Raw genomic sequence first — 23,795 nt, forward strand, 5'->3', positions numbered from 1 at the left:
AGCATGCATTGTTCGCTTGGACTGCAATAGATCCATCTTCCCACATACTTACGATTCTTTGGATACAGGAACTTCATCCCCTCAGGTGCATGGATACTGGCCTTCACAAAGTCTCTGATCTCTTCATCTGTTAAGTGTCTGGCTTTCCATCCTGATTCGACATGGTTCATGATCTTCAGCCCTATGGCTTTCTTTGCTGCCTTCTTGCATTGCGAGATTATTATCTTGATCACACAAAATCCAAGCAATATCATCACTATCAGGGCTCCAAGAAACTTGAACATATCTGCCATCCATTGTGGAACCCACGAAAAGAGCGATCCAAACCAGCTGTCATCAGAAATGTCTTCTACTTCGTCTATCATCTGACCATGGGGTATCGTCAGCATCTCTATGGCCTCTTTCAAGGTTCCATTCTAGTCATCATGAGAAGGTACACATGTGCAACATGATTCTCCAATGTTTGCACAAACACCTCCATCCTGTGATCATGCCCAAGACATATCTGTTCTGAAGAGTCAGTCTTATGGCTCTCATCCCTTCTCCGATAGCATTGAATCCCTTAACAGTTGTGTTAAGTGTCTGCAGCAATTCCCATCTGGTAATCTGAAGCCACTTTGTATTTGCTCCAACCTGAATTCTCAGCATGAAGACTAATGTGAACACTGAAGAAGTCTGGCTAAACAGTCTGTTCATAGGGATAGTGAAAAGCTTGTATTGTTTTGGCTGAGAAATAGTGTTCTCTCTTCATCCTCTTTATCAGCTCCACAGGTCTCTTCTTCCTCGGGTGAGCATCTGCTTTTGGAAAACTGTCAAGATTCAGATCACTCTTTGGAATCACCAATGCTGGAACATGGACATTCACCAACGTGCATATTCCTCCCCAATCCTTGGGTAACGTCATGTATGCCTTGGATCCACAAGCCCAATAATCATCAATGATCACTGCTGTGCCAATGTTCATTACTGGTGCTTCAAATATTCTCCCACAATTCTGGTTCTCTCCAACTTTTCTGGTGCCATTGTTTCTGAAACACAGTTTTGCACTCTCCAAAGGCACTCTCTGCAAGGGTCCTCCTCTGTCTTTGACGCATATCAGTAGCCTAGCAAGTTTCGACCACAGAGGCTTTCACAACATCTGTGCATTCTGAATAGTTGTTTGGTAGAGACCCATTATCACCCAGTCTCTGCAGATCACTACACCTTCTTCCCAACCATCTGGTGATAGCACAGCTCCCCAAATCTGCATCTGCCCTTCTATCTACAAATATCTTCTGCAGCTTTTCCTGGAACTTTCAGCTTTTTATTTACTTCCTATATGATTTCAGCTCCTTTTACTCCAGATTTTTCATATCTGATCACATGATTCTTAGTATGGGCTCTGTTTCTTGTCTTTGTGTCTTGGATTTAGTCATCTTCATCTGGATATGTCCATTCAGTTGCCCATTTGAGGTATGCTGTTTGACCCATGAACTGGACTCTTGTACTACAGAATGCGAGATGTAATATGCAGTGTGCAGTCAGAACATCTATTTCAATAGCTATAAAGAGCTTAGATTTCCCCCTTACAGTATGGCATGAGTGCACATACGAAAAATTCCTCCTTCAAAGTTCTTCCTACTTCTTTCACATGCCAATACCATATGTTATTTTCCAGGTGAGCTGTGCTGTCCAGGTAATCATTTACTCAAAATCATCCTCTTTGGTGCTTCTTTTAGGCCTCATTCTTCTCATGTGACCTTCCATAATCATTTCATGAAGTGCGTTAGCATAGCTCCTAACTGGATCAATTACAGGAACATCTATCAGTGCTCCCTGAGTAGGAGAAAGTTCAGCAAGTTTCATCCTCTGAACATACCATTTAGGCATGAAAATGTGTCGCAAAATGTCCATGTGTGACTGTCTTTTAGGGATCATCTATGGTCATTTATCACAGGACCAGGCGTAACTGCATGCATTATTTGTATGGACTCGCCATCTAACAACCTTTTGTCCTGTCTTGCCAAGCCGTCTTTTGTGTCCTAGAAGGGTCTCTAATACACTTCTTGCATGTGAACGATTATTAGTGACACTTATCTCAGGTTCAGGCAATTTGTCATCTTTCTTTGGAACAGGAATGAATACATAGGGTCTTGGCTGCCTAGTAGTTGCCACGATTATACCTTCCTTCTGCTCAGGGACATTCACAGGAGTCCTAACTCCATGTACATCAAGGTAGTACGATGTCCGTACTGTGAGTGAAAGCAATAGGATTAAGAACACAATGCAAGCGTAAATAACAGAGGTATGTTAATTTACAGCATCTACTTTGTGGACAACTCTCTGCATATGGCATTATTATATTATTGCTGATACTACCCATTTTTATTGGGTAAGGAAGGAAAAAGTCATCTTTAATACATCAGCATTATGTACTGCTTCTTGAAGCTATCTTGACTCAGCAATTTGTCCTCGATCAGCTTTCTGCTTACGGAATGACAATAACTCTGTATCCCTGGAATCAGTTTTTAACCAGACGAAATGTGAATGCCTCTCCAGCATGAAGAAAAACGATATCAGTAAGTCTAGACAAGTTCAACGACATACACCAATTCCCAGTCTAATCCTCGAATTTGCCTTAGACCAGATGACATGTTGAATTTCTTCCAGCATGAAACAAAAGTTCTGTCTGACCAGCAACCTCTCGATCTGTCCCTCGAAGGAAAGTTTCACTATGATCTCAGATTTCTCGCACAATAAGCATTCACTTGTAGTATGATGCCTCTCAATATTTCGTTTAGCTCTGCAGTGTTTGTGGATCCCTTATGAATGTGCGCACATCAGTGTGTCTTCCAACAAGATGCGGGCATTCTTCAATCAGACAATCAACGCCAAACTGACTAGTTTCTGAGCATCATCAGGTGATCAGGACATTTGTCCTTTCCCCACTATACTCTGGCAACTGCAGTATTTGCTCAATAATTGCTGTGAGCAACCTTCTTAGGATTCGACCATTCTTAGGATCTTTCAGAAAAACAAACACTAGTAGTTCTCTCCACAATAGCCGCATACGTGCGCAGAAGAGAAAAACTTCAAATATGATCCTTGAAACGTTATCACTGGGAATCACCATGGGCAAATCCAAACAGGAACTCAGTGTGTAATGAATCAGGGTACTGCACCCTCTTCCAATTGTCGAAAATGTACTCGGAATTTGGCATATTTCTTCTTTTTCTTATCAAAACTTCAGCATGCCTCAGTCCAAAGATTTAACAAGCTCCTGTGGATTTAAGAACAAAAGATCTTCCTTTCACCCTGAAATGACTGCACAGAGTGTTCGCATCAGCTTCCCATAGTCTTTGAGAAGTGGCTAAGCGTGTCCCGAACCAAGCCACAGTCAAATGAAATCTTTTCTTTCACACGACAGCCTCTGCGTCCTTCCTAGTCATAGACCTTGTCTGCATTTTCTTCCCCGTTGCTTGCTTCTTTAGGGGATTGGGTCAGAGGGACTTCTCCAGTGTAAACCTTGCACTCTGACTGCAGAAGGCGTGACGTCTTCTACAATGAAGGGGCCGTTAAATCTGGGCTTGTGCCACTTCCTTGTGAAATTGCAGATTAGGACTGCATCTCCGGGGAATAATTTGGGAACACAAAGTTCTTGAACACTATTTGTTGAAGCATCTCCTGTGTTCTGTGCAGCCCCACATCCTTTTCGCCGTATCTGACCTGAAATGAGAGATACTTGACGTCATACACATAAGATACTCACGTAGCTTCATTCCTAACAGTTCTGCTGTAGGCTCAGCATCACTTCTAACTCTGGATGGAGGCGTGAGGAGTGTCCTCATCCGTCTCCCTGTCACCATCTCATGGGGGGTGAGATGGGGTCCGAACCTGGCTGGTTCCTTAGTGCATATAATGCCAGTGGTAGGCAATGCAACCACTCTTTCTTCAAGGTAAGCTTCAACTTGGCTATCCTTTCTTTAAGCAAGCCGTTAAGCTGTCACAGATCCCATTTCCTTGGGGATGATAGGCCTAAGATAACTTGTGCTTTATACCAAGCAACAAGCTAATTTGCTCAAATGTTTGATTCACAGAATGTGGTCCATTGTCTGACCTCATTACTTCACATACTCCCCATCTGGGAAACACTTTCCGCACTAAGAATTTGGCTGCACAGGTAGAGTCTGGGTGTGTACACAGACCCGCTTCAATCCATCTTGAAAAAGGACAAACTACAACAATCATGTATCTATATCCATTAAATACTTTCAGCATGCCGACCTAGTCGATATGCAAATGCTGAAAGGGGCCAGTGGGTCTCGGAATAACTCCCCTGTGTGCAAGGTATGCCCAGCCGTGAATTTTTGACACACGATGCAGTTCACTACATAGAATGCAACATGCTCTTTGGTACGAACCAATCCTCTGCAATAGTTGCAGCAATGTTCTCTCTAGTTGTGTGTGCAGGGTAGTGTAGCTCTTCCAGTACCTCCCTCAATAAGGCTACAGGCATCACCGGTTTACAAGTGCTGTCTTGCCGACACAATGTTTCAGAGGGGTTTAAAGAACACCCTCTCCGCATCCACAAATCCTTCTCATCTTGAGGTGTTCCCCCTGGATCTCCTATTAACTGTGTCTTTGACAAATCACTATATCTTTCAGTCACATTCATCATTACAACCATTTTCTCATTTAGATCAGACGTATCAAATGTCATTACATTTTCTGAACATGCAGCGAGTTTCGCTTCATCGTCTTTCTCGTGAGATAAAGTCTACCCTTTTAGTATGTGCTGTGCATCCAACGACTGCGATGGCTACTGGGAGCTGCAGTGCCTTAATAAGCCTGTCCAATAAGGCGGTGTGCTGCACTGGCGTGCCATCCGCTCAGAGGTAGCCCCTCCTTTTCCAACATGCAAACCCTGCGTGCACCGTTGAGGTCACATAGGCGGAGTCGCTGTACACTGTTACTTCCTGGTCTGCACGATTCAAGTGCGACAATCAGCGCCACTAACTCTGCAGCCTGTGCTGAATAGTGAGACGGGAGTTCTGCACTTACCATGTCTGAAACTCCCCATTGGCTGTATGCTTTACTACAGCGGCACCTGTGTATCCCTGTCCAACATTTTGATCGATTCTTGAAGAACCATCAATAAAAACAATTTCTCCTCCTGCAAAAGTATTTTCTTTTATCCCAAGGATTTCATCATACAACTCTACACAGTTCGAACAGTCATGTGCATGCTCGTCCTCTGCCAGTGGTTCAGCTACAAACATGGCAGGATTCACTATTCTGCATCAAACTATTTTGATCGCTGGATTCGATATGACTACCTCCTAGGCAGAAGCCCTTCTTAAGTACCTATATACTGTGAATAGCGTCTGAAATGCTTGATTATTGAATTTGACGATACCTTGCACTACTGAAGAGATTACTCTCGAAATGCGTTGGGCCACAAATACATCATCTGTGTTTTACAAGAAAATTGATTGTGTCAGTCTATCTGATGGGCATTTAATTATATAAAAAATTGCTTATTGATGAGAGTAAAAAGTTGGCATAGTATATTGAACCAAATACACAAAGATTCACCACATTACGTGGACTCAAAATGTTTTGAGCCATTGATAGTGTGCAGTGGACGGGAGTTCCCACATTTGGAACTTAATTGTTTTCTGATTCATATTATACAACCCATATGCCAGGGCTGGTTATCTCTGCACCTTAAGCTTATTTAATATTCAGCTAAAAAATGATCACAACATTGGAATCTACAATGTATTGGAGAGTAACACAGGAGTGCAGGTTGATTTTTCATTTTCTTGGTCTCCCCAATCAAAATGTCATTAATGAAACTTCTCTAGGTCATTTCTGAGCATGTCTGATGTGTAGATGTTGGATATATTTAAGCAGCATATTTGTGCCTAAAGTAGAGGTGCCAATCAAACTCCTATTTTTGCTGCTATTTCAAAGTAAAATGTTCAAACATCTACAGCTACAAATGGTAGGGTTATGTGCATACAAGCATATACGATCCCAGAAACCGAGCATATCGGAATACAGCGGGTATCATCTTGAGGATGTCAGTCTGTGCCGATGGTACAGGACAGAAGATGGCTCAACTTTTTTGGTATGTTGAACCCTCCATGCATGGTAGTGGAATGTATGCCTAGCGCTGCAACAAGTGGCAGGGGAAGAATAAAAGTAAAGCAAATTGGGCGGCTCGTGGAGATTCACAGTATACTTTCCAAGTAGAGGGGACATTGTGTATAACCTGAAATTCTCAATGTCCCTAAAAAGTACTCCAAGGTTGCGACAATTTATTTTAAAGCTTAAAGCTGGGATAGCATAATTAACTTTCTTCCAACTCAATTTCTTTTCTGCAATAAATTATTTCAAAATAGTGCAAGATGGGGGCACAGTCAACTGCAAGCCTGAAAGGACATACCAGCCATTTTCTTGCATGCAGGGCTCCATCAGAGTCTTTGTTGTCAAAAATGGCAGGGAGACTGCTCGGCTGCTGTGGAAACAAAGCACTATTGAGGTCTGGGGTACTGGACATTAACTGCATAGGATACACAGTGCCTGGCAACATTCCAAATAAGTGCCACGTGCACCGCACACAGAAGTTCCTACATGGTGGTGACATGCATGTTAGAACGGCTGAGGCTGTTTCCATCACAGACTAGTGAACCAGTCATGCTGCCACGAGTGTGACTGGAAAATAGTTTTTCTGGATGGATATTTAACAATATGAGAGCTGCAGGGAACTTGACCTATATGAGAGACCACACGGAGCACTGGTGTTTGGCAACCCCGGCAAGCATTAAGAGCAAGCTCATAATGCCCATTTCGAACTGCAGGACCTTCCACATCATGAGGATCGGAGACCCAAATGATGCTTCTTTGTGGGTATTGTGATGAGCTGACTTGTAGATGAGAGCTAAACCGGGAGTTACCGAAGCTGCGGGAGCCACACATGCCTTATTTGATCTCTGCGGCGGTACGACGACAATCCACTAAAGCCCCGCCGCCATCCTTTCCTTCGATGATCAAGAAGTGCAGACAATGATAACAGTAGTACGTAGACCCCATGATCAGTCAGGATAAAATATGCTTCGTGTGTGGAGAGAATAACACTCTTAAATCCAGAGCCCTTTACCAGGTCCCAAAACAATCGCCCCAGAATCATGGACATGTACAGAATAAGATTTTTTTTTTTCACTTCATTCACCACATGATTCAGGGTCCTTATGCGGATCAAGAGTAGAAAAGCAGTGCATGTCCAGAATGGAACATGACATAGCCAAGCAAAAACTGATAGAAAAAAGTAATATGTAGTTAACTCGCACACTCAGCACAGAAGCAATGGCAGTGGTTAAGAGAAATTCACATGGACACATGGAGGCATAACCCCCAAGCCCAGTGGCAAGAGCGCATAACAAATACATATTAGTCAAAGTCAACACCTGCGGGGAAATGCAAGCATCAGCAACACTAATGGGTAGGACGTGGAACTATTAGGCAGGAGTGCAGCTTATGGGAAAATGCACCCACAAATCAGAAGAAATACACTGCTCACTGTAATCTTATTTCTGGTGCTTGCATAGTCCGACATCTAGTGGAAGTCAGAGTATTACAAGATTTGTTTTTGAAACTCGAAAATGGACTTTGACAGGGCGTGTTTAGTAGTACTATCCCTAGTGTCACTTGTACTGTACCCATGGGTCCTTGGCGTGTCAAGGTCCCTCAGATAGATTGTTTCTGGCATGAGGTTGCATGAAAGGTAGCGCGAGTACAGATATGATAAAGCAGAGACAGTGATAACCCAGAAAACATCTGTGCGCCTTCTACTCCAGAAGGGGGGGGGAAGGGTGGGCGCATGTGAATCTAAGCAGATACAAGCACCAGAAATATGATTACTTTGAGTCCCTTCTGGAGCTTGTGGATCTAATTAGATCACATGCTCTGCATAGATTAGCGCACAGTATCTCGGGTGGGAGGAGGTACAGTGGCAAAGACATGTTTTAAGACTGCTTATCCCACCTGTGAATCTGCTTTAGAGTGTGTGTCAATGCAATAATGCTGTGTGAACGTATGGATGGAACTCCATTTAACAGCTTGGCAGATGGCGTCTAGAGGGAAGTTTGGAATGAAAGCAAAGGTAGCTCCTGTACCTCTGGTAGAGTGTGCCCTCGGGGTGAAAGGGAAGACTTGCTTGGATAAGGAATAGCACAGCTGTATGCACTTGACTATCCATATGGAGAAGGCATGCTTTGTTATGTGATCACCCTTCTCTATCAGGCGCTTTGGAAACAAAGTTGGTCTGTTTTCCTTAGAGGTTTCATTCACATAGTACAAGAACGCCCTCCGTACATCAAGTGTATGGAGGCTTTATTCTGCTGAGTTTGATGGTTTTTGAAAGAAAGTAGGAAGTTCTATGGATTGATTTACATGGAACTTTGAAATGAACGTGGGTGAGAACCTAGGATGCGTTTGGAGGACAACCTTGTCCTTTTGTATAATGAAAAAGGGGTCTTGTACAGACAAAGCCCATAGCTCACTGACCAGTCTTCTGGAGGTGATAGCTACTAGGAATGCAGTCTTGTAAGTAAGTTGTTTTAGGCTGGCCTTGTGCATAGGCTCAAAGGGTGGACCCATGAGCTTGGAGAGCACAACATTGAGATCCCAACCTGGAGGAGTGATGGACATGGGGGTGGGGAGTATAGGCTCTTTAGCACTTCCATGAATGCCTTAATATGGACTTTCCACCAGGACACCTTGTTCTGTGAAGTGGTTTAAAATGACAGGGGCGCCAGATGGACTTTTATAGAATTAAATACTAGGTCTGAGTCTAGTAGGTAAAGCATGTAATGATGTTAGCTGGACAACATTGTTGGGTTTAGTGTTTGTGATGTGCACCATATCACAAACAAATCTCTTCCACTTATTAAAATAGAGTGTCTGGTGTTGGGTTTTCGTGCCTCTAAGGATATCCATACACCTCTGTGGAAGATTTAAGTAGCCAAACTATGACTTTAGGAGCTAAGCTGTCAAGTTCATAGACTGTGGGCGCTGGTGGAAGGATGCCCCTTTGAGTTGTGTCAACATGTTGAATGGGCATGGGAGTTTGATTGGGTTGCACATCGCCAGTTTGAGCAGGTGTGGAAACCAAGGCTGTCGCACTCACATAGCAGCAACCAGGATCGGAGGTACTTCTTCCTGGTGCATCTTGTGCACTATACTGCTCCGGAGAAGTGTCGGGCGGTAGGGGAGGGGGGGGCACTTTAAGCAAATTTCTCTCACCAGTTCATCCACAGGGCGTTCCCCTTGGACCCCGGTTGGGGAAACCTGGACGCGTTCCCCTTGGACCCTGGTTGGGGATCCTGGATGCAAAATCTGGCCAATGTGAGTTTAGGTTTGTGACGAATATGTCTACTGGGGGGTGACCCCAGTGTGAGAATATTCTGTCTAGGATATTTGTCGAGGTGCCACTGGTGTTCGTCAGGTAGGGGGTGTCTGCTTAGAGTGTCTACAAAAGAATTGAGTTCCCCTAGAACATGTTGGGATGTTAGAAATATGTTCCGCTTGAGTGCCCACTTCCATATTATTTGGGATAGCGTGGACAGACTTTGGGAGTGTGTGTCTCCTTGCTTGTTCAGATAGAACATGGCTGTGGTGCTGTCTGTGAGGATCTGCACTGTTTGATCTTGAGATGTTGATGAAGGACCTGAAGAGCCTCGAGGACTGCCAAGAATTCTAGGAAGTTGATATGTCTTTGGGCAGTAGCGTGTGTCCACTGGCCATGGGCTGTGTTGTGGAGGAAGTGGGTCCCATCCGGTGAGTGAGGCTGGTGGAGCGCAAAAAGGTTTCCCCTTGAACAGGATGCCCTTGGACCACCAGTGAAGAGCCAGAACCAGTGTTTTAGCGAAACAACCACTAGATCGTCCCACTATGCACTTGCCTGAGACCACTGTTTCGCTAACCATTCCTGCATTGGACGCATGCGCTGTTGCTCGTGTGGAACCAAGTGAATGCATGAGGCCATCATCCCGAGCAAGCTCATTGCTTTGCGTACAGTTATCTGGCGACCGACCTTGTAGTGAAGTACTTACAACAGCACATTTTGTACTCTCTCGTTTCAGGGGAAAGCCAGCTCCTCTCGTCTGTAGAATAGCCCCTAGAAATTGTTTTCTTTGGCTGGGGACTAGACTTGATGTTTTATCGTTGATGGAGAAACTCAGAGTGAAGAGAAAATGTATTGTTCTTTGTGTATTTAATTTACAAATCTGAGGAGATTCCCCGGTATTAGCCAGTCGTCCACATAAGGGTATACTGGGATGGACTTTCTAAGCAGGCGTGCTGTCACTACTGCAAGCACCTTTGTGAATACTCTTGGTGCAGAGGCGACGACCAATGTGAGTACTTTGAACTGGTATTGTACTCCCGCTATTTTGAAACAAAGGTATTTTCTGTGCGCAGGGTGAATTGAAATATGAAAGTATGCATCTTTCATAGCCAATGATACCATGCCTAGTAGCGTGGTAATGCAAAACATTAGGGTTTGACATATTTTCGCAGGGCCCGGATCTACTACTGGGCGCATGGTGAGGTCTTTCTTTGGAACAAGGAAAATACTCTTGTTTACCTGGTTTGCTGGGATGATCCCTATGGCGTCCTTTTCCAGCAGGACCTTTACTTCCTCCATGCGTTGTACTTTTGCTGTCATGTTTCTCCGTCTTGGCGGGCAGTAGGGTGGTTTTGTAGCAACTCAATATAATACCCACCTGCCACGGTGGACAACTCCCACTTGTCCGACATTATCCCCTCCCATACGTGAACGAAGTGTGAAATTCAGCCTCCTACTGCAGCCTTGGCCTTGCAACTGGCCCTAAAACGAGGACTGTCCACCCAGAGTGTAGCCTGAGGAACATCGAGCACCCTGACCCCGAAATCCCCTAGAGTTTGGGGAGCCCTCTTGGGACTAGGGTTTGCCAACTGTCCAAGGGATTAAAGAGTGTTGTATTCCTCCTTGGCACTCTTAAGGGTGTCTTTTTTACGGCCGTCCTGAATAACACAATTGGCTCCACTAGCATGTTTAAGAGGATTGCCTGAGTTTCTAGCTTAAACCCTGACTGTCTGAGCCAGGCGTGGCGTTGATGAGCATTCTCCAATATGATGCATCCTGCATTATCTGCCGCATCAAGGTTATTGTTTAGGATGCACTTTGAGATCTGCTTGCCTTCTAGATGGTCTTTAGTAATTGAGCCTTTAGTGGTTCTCGGACGGCTTCAATTTGGCGTTGCAGGTCATCCCATTTGCAGTAACCATATCTAGCTAACAGCATAGTGTTATTAGCGATTCTGGCCTGGTATGCTGCAGAGGAGGTGCCTTTCTCCCAAAAGTATATCTCTTTTTGCTTTCCTGTCTGGCGGGGCTTCTGCAGATGGCAGGGGAGTGCCTGCCCTCTTTCTGGTGGTTGTGACCACTAAGGAATCTGGTTTAAGCAGGGCCCCTAATACAATGGGTCAGTGGGTGCGCATCTGAATAGTTTCTCTAATCTGGGGTTGACTGCCCTTGTGAGACTAGGTGCCAGTAGAGATGGCTGGATGACTTCAGGAGTGGGATAAACTGGGTGGCAGACTTCTTGTCCCCCAGAATATCTTCCACTAAGTCCTTGCCGACCTGTGCCCGAGTGTCGATATTAAAATGCTGTGCTGCTTTAGTAGTGGTTCATTGTATTGTAGTTGACTGTCAACAGGCAAATCTGCTACCGGCTGGTCCTAGTGGTCTGGCAACTGGATCACGTAAATGTTGTTGTCATAAAACTGGTCTTGGTCTTGACCATAAAAGTCCCCCGAGACCCTGGGTCTCCTAAGCGGTCGTCACAATACAAGTCCTGAGAGGGGCTTGGTATGTTTGAGAGGGATCTCGGTATGCCAGAGTGCCTAGAGCAGAGGTGCTGGGTGGCTCAATACAAGACATTTTGGCAGTGGGCTGCTGTGCTGATGCCCCTCTCTGTGAAGCATCTGTAAGGATTGACAATTGGTCAGGGTGTCTGTCCATGAAGTCTACAAAACTTGAAATTCTCTGTCAAGTATGCATGCTTACAATGTTTAGCTGTAGCACATTCAATATGCGGTAGGGTGATCCAGAAAATGCAATGATAAATAACTTACCCTTGGCTAGGAGAAACGTGATCCAGGAAACCTTAAAGAGGCCAGTCTGGCAGTTGTCAGAAGAATTCCTGTGGATCAGAAAACAAAGACGTATTGGCCACATGCATACATTTGTCAGATAGCCTTTCACACAATCACAACCTTAACAAGCAGAAACAAGACCATGCACACAGTAGGCAAAGCACAGAAAGAAGAAATTGCAAGGAAGAAAAGGAGAAAGCGAGCAGCGAAATAAAGGAATGTTGGAGCACAGGTAAGGAAGGCCACGTGCACACTTAAAAATAATAATGAAAACAAAATGAAAGTAAAGACTCTCAGGGGACAAAAGCAGGTGAAAATATGCCAATTTCTAGGTAATAAACTGAATCCGGACAGCTCATTTAAAGTCAGATTAGAGTGGGGTAAAGAACATGGCAAAGGAGGATAAAGTGACAATACTAACATACTTTATTCGGCTGGATGCCATCAAAGTAAAAAGTACATTACAGAGAAAGAAAAAAGACAAACCAAACTGAAATATTCACAGTAAAGCAGCAATAGAAAATAGCAATTTTGAATGGAAAATTAAAATCAGTAGACAGTTGCAAATCAGAATGATATAAAAGATTTTAAAATGATTAACACCACTGATTAAAAAAAAGGCACCACATATCCATGCCACTGATAGGGTGGCTCTGTGTAAACTTGTCAAAAGGGATACTGACTATATTCCTAGCTGCAGAGGAATCGCATCTAATTGGGCTCACTGCCCTGCTTAGTTTGAGGGCAGTCTGGCGGGAGTTTGCTAGGGCTGCAGATGTTTCTTTATTGTTGCAGGCCTTAAGAAAACACAAAGCTGATTCCAAGATGGCTGCGGAGGAGTGAAAGTGCACTCCGACTCCCCGGCTGGGCCCAAGAAAGGAGAATATTAAGCAGAATCAGATATGTGAATAGAACGGGACTCTTACGGTGAAAAAGGGAACGGCATCCAGAGGGAGCCTGGTGCTGAGAATACTTCTACGGGTCAAGTAGACAAGGTTAGGCGGTCCAGTCCAGTCCAGTCTGTCATCTCTGCACTACGCTTCACGTTGGAAGAGGTCGCAGCTGTCCGGGTCTGGTCGACGCCCCTATGGGAGCCAGGTGGCCGTAAGAGGATCTGAGCTTCTTCTGAAGATACAGCTCTGATCAGCCAATCGTCCAGGGAGGGGTAGACTTGGATCCCTTCCCTCCTTAGACTTGCCGCCACTACCGACATTTGCTTGGTGAAGACCCTCGGGTGGAGGTCAGCTCAAATGGCAGAACTCGAAATTGATAATGAGAGCCGCCAATTGCGAACCTCAGGTATTTCCTGTGCTTGAGATGGATTGGCACATGGAAATAAGCATCCTGGAGGTCCAGAGATACCAGCCAGTCCTGGAGCTGGAGGGCCTGAAGGCTCTGAGAGAGAGTTACCATCTTGAACTTGTCCTTCCTGAGGAACTTGTTCAATTCTCGTAAGTCCAAGATAGGTCTTAGTCCTCAGTCTTTCTTTGGTATGAGAAAGTAGGGAGAGTACTAGCCCTTGTTCCTCTCAGCTACAGGTACCGGTTCTATGGCACCTTTCTCTAGCAGGTCTACAATTTCCTGCAAGAGGAGCGGATCTGGAACTTTCAGAGAGCTGTTCTCCGGTGAATGACTCCGAGGGATGTGTAGAAAAGGCAGGCAGTAACCTTGGGCAACTGTCTCCAATGCCCAAGCATCTGACGTAATAGACTGCCATTCCGTCAGATGTTGAGTTAACCTGCCCCCTACTGGTGTTTTGTGAAGAGAGTCCTCGGAGCGGTTTGGAGGTGGCTGATGCAGATGCCGAGGGTAAAGAGGCACCTGCTGCTGCTGCGGCTTTTGTGTTTTTACCCCGTCCACCTCGGGTGAATTTCTTCTGACCCCTTTGAACCGGCTGTCCTCTGCCCTTTCCGAATGCGGAATAGAAGCGAAAGGACTTACCTGTCCAAGGGGTTCCTGAGGGGCGATATGGTGTCTGAGGGATGCAGCTTTTAAGGATTTTGCTGCTGCCTTTGATGTTTATAGTTTTTCTAAACTGTCGTCCACCTTCTTACCAAACAAAGAAGAGCCGTCAAAGGGCATATTCAAGAGTCTGCTTTGCACATCTGGAGCAAAACCAGACTTTCGCAACCAAGCAAATCTCATGGTTGTTGTAGTTGCCGCCATGGCCCTGCTGATACTGTCAGCAGAAACGATGCCAGTCTGAGGGGATTCGCACATTGCGTCCTTACCATCCTTAATGATGTTGAGAAACGCTTCCCTTTCTTCTCCCTCCGGGAGGCAGTCAGCCGCTGATGAAGCACACTCCCAAAGTGTGTGGCTGAACCTTGCGAGCGCACAAGTAGCATTGATGGATTTCAACGCCATGCTACATGCGGAAAATACTTTTTTGGCCATAGAGTCATATCTCTCATCATCCCTGTCCTGTGGAACAGTAGGGTAAGCCGATTTACTACCTGATGAAGTTGCTGCCTGAACAACCAGACTCTCCGGAGTTGGGCGTTTGGATAAATATTCAGGGTCAGCAGAAGACACCCGATATTTAGCTGATAGTTTCTTGTTAACTGCTGGGATAACCTCAGGTGTTTCCCAGTTTGCCAATAATCTCCTTTGTAATGCCGCATGAAATGGGACTACAGGATCCTCCTGTGGACCTTTGACTAAGATGTCTGTGAGGTCGTCTTGCTGAAAAGCAGGTGAGGGTGTGGACCATCCCATAAACTATATTATCCTTGCCATCAAGGTTCTATAAGGGGTTTCAGCATGTTCCCCTGCGTCTGGTGTGGCAAATTCCACTTCTGGGGAAGTGTCCAACCCACTTGCTTCCTGTAGGGTTTCATGGAGCTCTTTCAACCTACCTTCCTCAGAGGTACATTCCTCTAGTGCAGGAGTTACAGATCCCTGCAACTCAAAAGGCCTTTCCTGATCTGAATCCTCCCCTTCTTCGTAAATAGAAGATAAGACCCTGGAGTGGTCAGGTCTTGAAAATTGTATAAATCCCATTTCCAGAGCAGAAGGAACAAGATTTGTCATGATTGGCTGAGAAAACGTCAATGTCGTCGAAGCAGAAGTTAAAAGCTTCGAAGCCATCGAAAAAGGCATCGAGAAAGGTGGTAGAGGCCTCGATGAACTCGAGAGTATCGGATTCTACTCGAGGTTGTCGACGACATACTCGTGCTCGAGGCTCTGGGTATAGCCACTGGCTGTGAGGTGGCCGTGGGTTTGTCCTTTCTCGGCATTGACTCGAGTGACCTGTGCGTCGAAGAACTGTTCGATAACGGCGTCGAAGACGCAGATCTATGTGTCGAAGGGATCCTCGACGACAGCGTCGAAGATGCAACTTTGCCTTTACTCGAAGGTTCGTGACGCTCTCGAGTGGCTTCTTTCACCGGGTACTGCGATTCGCGGCTTTTTTATTTTTCGGGTCTTTCACCCAGGGTATCACCCTCAGCAGTCTTCGAAGGGGGTCGAGGCCGCTTTCTCGAAGACGCTTCGCATCTTTTTCCTGAATTCCTCCCACTCAGCCTGAGAGCTATGTTTTGTGGGACAGGAGACACTTTTTGGGGAAACGGAAGAAGGCGAAGACGAGGAAGGAGATCTTCAACGTCTCTTTTTTGAATGCTTAGATCTCGAAGAGTGATGGGAACTGCTTCGAGATCTAGAACGAGAATGTCTTATGATGGCGAGGAGACGAATGCCTCAACTCCACCGAGGAAACTTTCGAAGAAGTTTTAACTTACTTACCTCTCTCGAGCTTCCCCTTACGCTCCTTCAAGGCTTTCGCCATCATGGACATGCAGTCCTCGCACTCCGAACAATAGTGCTCGATTCCCAGGCACCACAAACAGATCCTGTGAGGATCCGTCAACGACATTTTCTTTCCACAGTCTCGACATTTTTTTAAGCCGGACCGTGGAGTCGTTGGTTCGGGTGAGGAAGCCATTGTTACGAGTCGGTATTCACGAAGAAGATATCGATATATTTGACTGAAAAACTGAGCAACAATATTCCGAGGCCCCACGAAGCGCGGAAAAACAGAACTGAGCAACGGACGCTGCGCGAGTCAATTTACACGCGTGGTGACGTCGGCGCCGATACGGAGGCCGTTGAGGGACATCGGCTTGAGGGACGTCGACCCGCAGCGCCTTCTACTGAAAAAAAAATTCCGAGGCCAGCAAGCTCGGAGATGATCTATCAAAGATAAGAAATACGTCGGAGGACACAATCCCTTCGAAAGGGAAATTACAGAGGAAGAGGTGGCAAGATCGATTAAAAACATGCCAATCAAAGCACCAGGGCCAGATGGCTTTACCAGGGGTTTTTATAAGGTCTTCTATAAAGGAGGTTAAAGGGTTCCTGGCAGAACTTTTTAACATATTTAGGGAAGGGGAGTGTGTGACGACCTCCATGACGGAAGCTAAAGTAGTCTGATTGGGGAAGCCAAATAAGGACCCAACAAATTGCAGGTCATATAGGCTGTGATGCTGGAAATGCATTGGATGGACAGGGCCTCCCTGTCCTGGTCCTGTACTCCTTTTATCATGTGTGTTCTGTGTTATTTTCTGCACAGGAGTCCATGTGGGACTCCTGGCAGTACAGCTCTTCCTCTTTTTGGTTGTGGTGAACAGACCCTTTGGATACCCTTATGGCACCCATGGGTGAGGGTACAACCCTTTACCCCTAGTGTAGGTTTCCGGGCACCTGTGTGGCCCACAGAGCAGTGTATGGGCTGGTGGCAGCTCCATGCTGAATAAGACAGGTGCTCTGAGTATTCTCCATTTTGGGATACCCAGGAACTGCCATTGGAATCAGTCGATTCCTGATGAGACAAGATGGCCCCTGTGGCTTCTTGCTTTCCACTGCCCGTTACCTTGTTTTCGCAAAGTCCTGGGAAGCCCTGACTCTGTCCCTTCCCCTGACTGGCTGTTGGGTGATTCTGGTATTGAGGGGAAATCAGGCTAGACTGGCTGGAGCCTTCCCAATGACTATGTTGAGGGTACACCCTTGGGGTGGGACCTGGGTGAATGGAGTGTGTGGCCAATCTACATTTCATGTTATGGGTGTCTGGTGTGTGACACAATGACTGAGACAGCCCTGCCCGAAACTGGTATGAATGCAGTGTGGAGTGCTGAATGGCTGGGTGCTTGTCCCAATCCACATTCCTTGTTGTGAGTGGAGAAGAATGGCCTGAATGCACTGTGAGCCTGATTGGCTGCCTGCCTGCTGCATGCCCTTCTGAATGATTGGCTCAGCAGTGTGAATGAGAGAGGACAGTATATCTGGGGACCTCACTTACTGGAATTGTTCAGAAGCTGAAGTCGCAACTTGATGCTTAACCTTGAAGCCCAGCTGGAAGATGGTGGTTTTGCTGCTGCTTTCCTTCAACGCAATCTGAAAGCGGTTGTGTCTCCAAGAACTGATCCAAGAGAGGACCTGGCTAGGAGACCTTTTCCCGAGCTACGAGGGAACATCGTGCACCAGCTAACCTTCACCAAGGCTCCCTGGAAGTCATTCCTCGAAATTCTGCGACCGGAGATGGGCACCGCTGAGGAATCTCAAGTGAAGCGCCCAGATATTGAAGTCCATCGTCGTCGACCGAGGTTCGGAGGACCGCTGTAACCTCATTGACCGGAGCCGCAGCGCTCCATTGCCTAAGACACTTTGAAATCAAGGACTCCCTTGCCCATCACCATCGACCGCTTTGTCCCACCAGAGAAAGTCAAGGTCGCCGCCAAACCAAGGAGAATCCGCAAGTGGGTTTCCCGCCACCTGAAGTCCACAAAGATGCAGCGGAAGATCCAAAAGCCAACAGTGGTCAAGTCCCGATCGCTGATGCCAAACGCAGACAACAACGCCCTTGCTGGGCCCACTTTCTTCATTGACTCTTTGCAGCAACGAACGCTAGTCATCAAGGTGCACCGCACGCCTCATCTTCGCAGGACGTCCACGACCGATCGACTAGCACCGCAAGGACCGAAGCTGCTGCCTGAACGACAATGTTCTCCTTTTTGTCAAAGAATCTCAACGATCCGTGGCTCCTGCCTTAAAAGGAGTTCACTCAAGAAGGGTCTGTCGACGACCAGGCGTCGAACTCTGCTAAACCAGGTACATTGTGGTAGTAGAACCTTTTTATTAGGAACCAAGACTATTAAACAATATATGGACTGGGCTTGTTGGTACACTTTCTTTACAGGTTGCCCAGGTGGGGGGGGGGGGGGGCGATCCTCACACAGAACTGTGTCTGGCTAACGGGACAAAATATTCTGCCATTTGTTTAACCCAACTTGTCTTCCTTCATGTGTCTATTGTTGGTTCCATTTACTATTTGATTTGTATGCCATTGAGACTGTCAGCAGTTGGTGCATTTTAATGGAATCAAGAGTTAACTGTGGTACATAGATATTGTACATATTTATCATTTTAGTATTGCCTGAGCACAAAGTGTGTTCTTGTGCGTGTATAAATTCTGAGCCTTATTTATATAAAGAACTGTTTTATCACTAACAGTGTGTGGACATTCCTTTGTGGGGGCTTCGGCACTACACTGTACTTAAGAAATAGCCTGCATTACCTCTTGAGAGCTTAAGCCTCGATTGCTCCTCCATTGCTACCGCTTAGAGAATCTTGGCTAGGGTGCTCTGTGCATCTACTCTGCCATATATAGGACAGGGGTACAGATAACACCCATCCAGTCTTTACATAGGCCCATCGCGTTATTGAACATAGATGCAAAAATGTACCCAGGGATTCTAGCCGATAGAGTTAAGGAGGTTCTCCCGGGGGTCATTGGGTAGGACCAATATGGTTTCATAAAGGGGAGGCAAACCTGGGACAACACCAGAAGGGTGATCTATCTGCTGGAGAAACTAGAAATGGGGCAGATAACAGCCACTCATCTTGTTGGATGCAGAGAAAACGTTTGATAGGGTGGAGTGGCCGTACCCGTTTCAGACAATGGGCCAAATGGGTTTCGGGCCTACATATATGCAAATGGTTAGGGCAAGCTACAGCAATCCTTGGATTTGCCCGGTAGTGAACAAACAAATCTCTGAAGCTATGCATACAGAATGTGGCACGAGAAAGGGATTCCCCTTATCCCCCACACCTGTATGCAATTTACTTAGAACCCCTGTTAGCAGCAATACGACAGAAACAGTGCATTAAAGGGGTACCTTTTGGGGGGGGGGGGGGGACACAAAAAACCTACACATGCAGACAACATGATACTAACATTGGTGGAGACGGAGAGGTCTATTCCTGCTCTAGTATCCACCCTTAAAGAGCAGGAAAGATTGTCGGGCTTAAAAATAAATATGGGGCAATCTGAGATGTTAGAGGTGGGACTCTCAAAGGAAATGGCCAGTCAAATATGCAATAGTTCCCCCATTTCGTTTGGCAGTCAGAAGCCTAGCATACTTGGGCATTAAACTGATGGACAGGGTGACCGCACTATATAAAGAAAACCAGCCAGACCTTATCAAACAAATGCAGACAGATTTTAGGAAGTGGTCCCAGCTGCGGATCTCCTGGATGGGTCGTATTAACACCGTAAAGAGGGTGACCCGCGTGATGGGGTCTTTATAGGTTCCACATACTCCAATAGCTATCCCAAATGCCTTTTTTAAAATCAATGAATACACCAATCTCTAGAATTATCTGGCAGAATAATCGCCCGAGAGTAGCTATGAACGTACTGAGGTCCCCCAGACACAAGGGTGGAATAGGGCTCCCCAATCTATATCAATATTATGAAGCAGCCCAACTATCAGGGAATGGTTCTCGGGATGTACCGACAAAATATGGGCTCGTATAGACAGAGCAGTAGCCGGAATGCCCCCGACAGGTCTGATCTGGCTACGTGGAAATGAGAGAACCCAGAATGCCAGATGTAGCAGGGTCCTACGCACGTCATGTGACAACTGGGATAGAAGAATTAAGAAAGCACACATATATACCCTCCACCATTACCCCAATGTTGGACAATCCCAATTTCACCCTGGGCATGGTAAAAGGAGCATTTAAAAAAGGTGGAAGGAAAAGGGGTGAGTAAAGATTGGAGATATGGTATGGGAAGGGGAGGTAATGTCATTTGAAGAATGCAAGACACAGGTGGGGTGAGGGAAGGGGAAAGATTCGAACACACCCAGCTCAGACAATGGCTGAAACAGAAAGAGGCAGCAAGCCGCATTGAGACTAACTAAATTCAAGACACATCACTTCACTTTTTATTTTTACTTTATATGGTTTATTACAAACCTTTAATATGGGATTCATATCACCATTTACAACTGGCTACATCTTTGTATGTTAATACTACAATATTCTTGTTTGCATATGACAAGGAAAACAAACAAAACGTTTTAGTATGTTACTACTAAGTTCATGTTTCTATCGTTCTTTCCTGCCAATCGTTTTGTTATTTCTTCCAAGGAGAATGGTAATGCAATTGTTAATTTCCTGTTACATTCATCAAAGCATACTTGCCACCCCTCTTCAGCACTCTTCAATTGACTTTCGGTAAAAAGACACCCCAAATGTTTTGTTCTTTCAGGTCTTAATGCCTTGCAGAATAATGTCAGGGGTTTTAAGGTCTCATCTTGCTTATTACAGAGCCTACAACTCCGTTCCATGCCGAGATACTTTGCAAATTGACCTAATACCTCTTTGGTCTTGAATAAATTGAGGCAAAATTTCATATAGAGCAATCAGCGATGCCTGTTAGGAAACTTCAAGCTATTGGAGTCTTGTTAATGCTTTTGCCTCGCACAGTACATGTAGCATTATTTTATGTTTCAGTCTCTGATCTCCTGTATAAATCCAGTCCCGTAACCAGAGTGTCTTTTTGGCTAGATTCGTTTGAAGAGTAATGATATCAATATTGAGATCTTTCAATGTTTTCTCACAACGGTCCACCCACAGCGTAAGGATGTTTTCTTTATTTCCACTGCTTGGGTCTTTTACGATTTTAAATTGTGGAAGACCATTTTCCATCGTCATTTTGCGGTACATTGTGAGCATATTCCAAGTTATTCTTGCATTTATTGATAGCAAATTTTATTTGTATCGAAGACACAAAGTTGGTACTTTTGGGAGCCATAAAACCTTTGACCAAAAAGTGTTTACTAGTGTGGCCCGTAGTGAAAACGGATAGCCCAAAGCACTCTGCCCCATGGATCATTGCCGGAACAGCTTTTGATTCATAAAAATCAAGAACCGGTCTTAATGAAAACTTGCCAAGTTTCTTATGTATCACAGCTGCTTGTACGGCCAATTGCTGGCATTTAGCTTTCCCAGGGTGCATCGTTCAGGCTTGAGCTGATCCACATGCCAAGATATCTGGTGTGCATTACACTCTTAAGGTCTCTTTTCCCAGATGCCAGTTAAACATCCTCTTGGAGCTTGCTTTGTTAGTCTTCAGGTCTTGAAGCGTCAGGATTTCTGATTTGTTAGTGTTGATACACAAGACATTGATGTTAACATACTCTTCAAGGGCATGTAGTTTTTGTTGTAGCCCTATTGCTGTTACATCGAGCAAGACTAAATCGTCCGCATTGCGAATATAGCTTGTATGACTCCCATGGATTTTTGGTGGAAAAGATAGACTACTTTAAGGGTGGCACCAATGTCTGGCAAAAACAGATTAAAGATGATTGCGGCCAATGGACACCCCTGCTTTACAGCACAAAACATTTTTATTGTGGCAGAGAGGGTTCCTGCCTGATCAAGCCTGATTTTACCTCAGTGTTGGTATGCAGATCTTTTAAAGCCATAACCAAACTTGCAGGGCAATTTAACTTTTCCAACTCGATCCAGAGTATTTCTCGATCTATGCGATCAAAGGCATGGGATAAATCTATGAAAGCAAGAAATACCTTTCTTCCAGTTCTTATAGCTTCCATTTTCATCAAGTTGATTATCAGGAGATTCAAACCACAGCCCACTCCCTTAACGAATCCAGTTTGCCTAGGATCGAAATGGTGGTTGGATGTGATCCACTCGAATAGATGCTGTTGGAGTTGAGTGGAATAGATCTAGCCCACAACATCCAAAAGTGCGATAGGTCTTGGGGTCTGCTCTATTACCCTTTTTAAAAATGGGTACCACAATCACACTCTCCCAAGATTTCAGGGTTGCACACTCCAGTGCTATTTTCGGAACAAGAGGAAGCAGAATTCTGCCCATTTCTCCGGATTCTTTTTAGGATGCGATTAGTGAGACCATCGGATCCGGAAGCCCTTGATGAGCTGATTCGTTTGATGTTATCCAATGTTTTTTTTATCGAAAATAAGGTCCCATCGATCTAAAATTAGGAACACAGGGTCTTTTAATTTGACCTTTCTTTTTTATAAAGCTCACTATAATGCAAGACCCATTGGGCTTCAGTCACCATGTTATCTCGTATTGCATTTTGACAGCAGCTTTCCTCGTTGATGACTTTCCAAAATTCGAGACTTGTTTGTTTGTTAATCTGGTCATCATGTCCTCTGCATCTTGTTGTTCTACAGCTGCTCTATGTGCGATCAGCCAATTTTTGTATTTCTGCAGGATCGATTGTTTTTCGGCAATAAATGTGTCTTTGTTTGATTTTATGCATTGTCTGAGCTCTTGTCCACATCCTAAAATATTGTCCACATCCTTGTCTTTAAGAAAAAGACGGATCCTACTCTAATCCACAGACACCTCAGGATTCCAGGTATGCACATTTTCCTCATCAGGCGTAACAAGTGTTAGTTTCACCAAATTGTGATCGCTCTCTGATTTACAGAATACTTAAAGAGATACGAAACGTTGGGTGACTTTGCCGGATACACAAAATCTAGTATGGACTCCTGAGAATTTCTTCTCCACGTGGATGGAGGGGGCATGTCTTCCATTGTATTTCCATTCAACATTAACATGTTGAACTCCATTTCTTCGCACCATTGGACTGCTATGTGCTAATGTTCCCATGTTTACCCTTTAGCCCAAGGTTTACAGTTTATATTTAGGTCTCCACACACAATTATATTTGACTAGGGTTCCTCTGCATTGATCTCATCAATTAGTTTAGTCACTGTCAATGAATACCATTGTGCCAGCAGCCTTATGTTGCCAGTATAAATTTACAATAAGGGTCAGACAATTTTCCACCTTTAATTTCCCTCTTAATTCAATTACAGTGACTTGGACGTACAGGGAAATATTCGTGGAGCCGATAACTCTATAACCCAAACTTTTCCTAACAAAAGTCAGTCCAGCCATTGGTCTGCCTTTGTTTTTTGATTGCTGGGTTTATAGTGAACTCAAACTCCTCAGCAATTGGGCAGACTTCCAACCATGTTTCTTGTAAACACACTACATCCAAGCCAACTAACCAATTAGATGTATGTTGAAAAAGGTGCGCAAAACCCCTGGTGTTCCATGTGCCAATAAGGTGTGTGCCTTTGCCAGTTGGTTCTTGACGTTAACTATGGTTGATGCCTTCTTATGCTTTTGCTAGCCAGTTCCAGTTATCTACTTTTCTTGTTTTGAGGATGGCGTCTTTGTTACTTAGAATTTCATCTGATGTTTTATCATGACACTCAACAGTGATTTTAATACGTTCTCCAACTTGTGCCCCTAGTAGGGGATTAT

At 45.1% G+C, this 23,795-nt stretch overlaps 1 protein-coding gene across 3 annotated transcripts in view; it reads right to left on the minus strand.

Annotated features, from left to right (window-relative positions):
* Window positions 1-23,795, minus strand: part of RB1 (RB transcriptional corepressor 1) — a 2,466,185-nt gene that overhangs the window by 2,156,312 nt on the left and 286,078 nt on the right. For all 3 annotated transcript variants that reach the window (XM_069639386.1, XM_069639387.1, XM_069639388.1), the window contains exon 6: window positions 12,162-12,229. In XM_069639386.1, the coding sequence (XP_069495487.1) occupies window positions 12,162-12,229 (68 nt within the window). The remainder of the gene's footprint in view (window positions 1-12,161; window positions 12,230-23,795) is intronic.

Source organism: Ambystoma mexicanum, chromosome 7q (genome assembly GCF_040938575.1).
Source record: "Ambystoma mexicanum isolate Mex_15411 chromosome 7q, UKY_AmexF1_1, whole genome shotgun sequence".
NCBI classification, from domain to species: Eukaryota; Metazoa; Chordata; class Amphibia; order Caudata; family Ambystomatidae; genus Ambystoma; species Ambystoma mexicanum.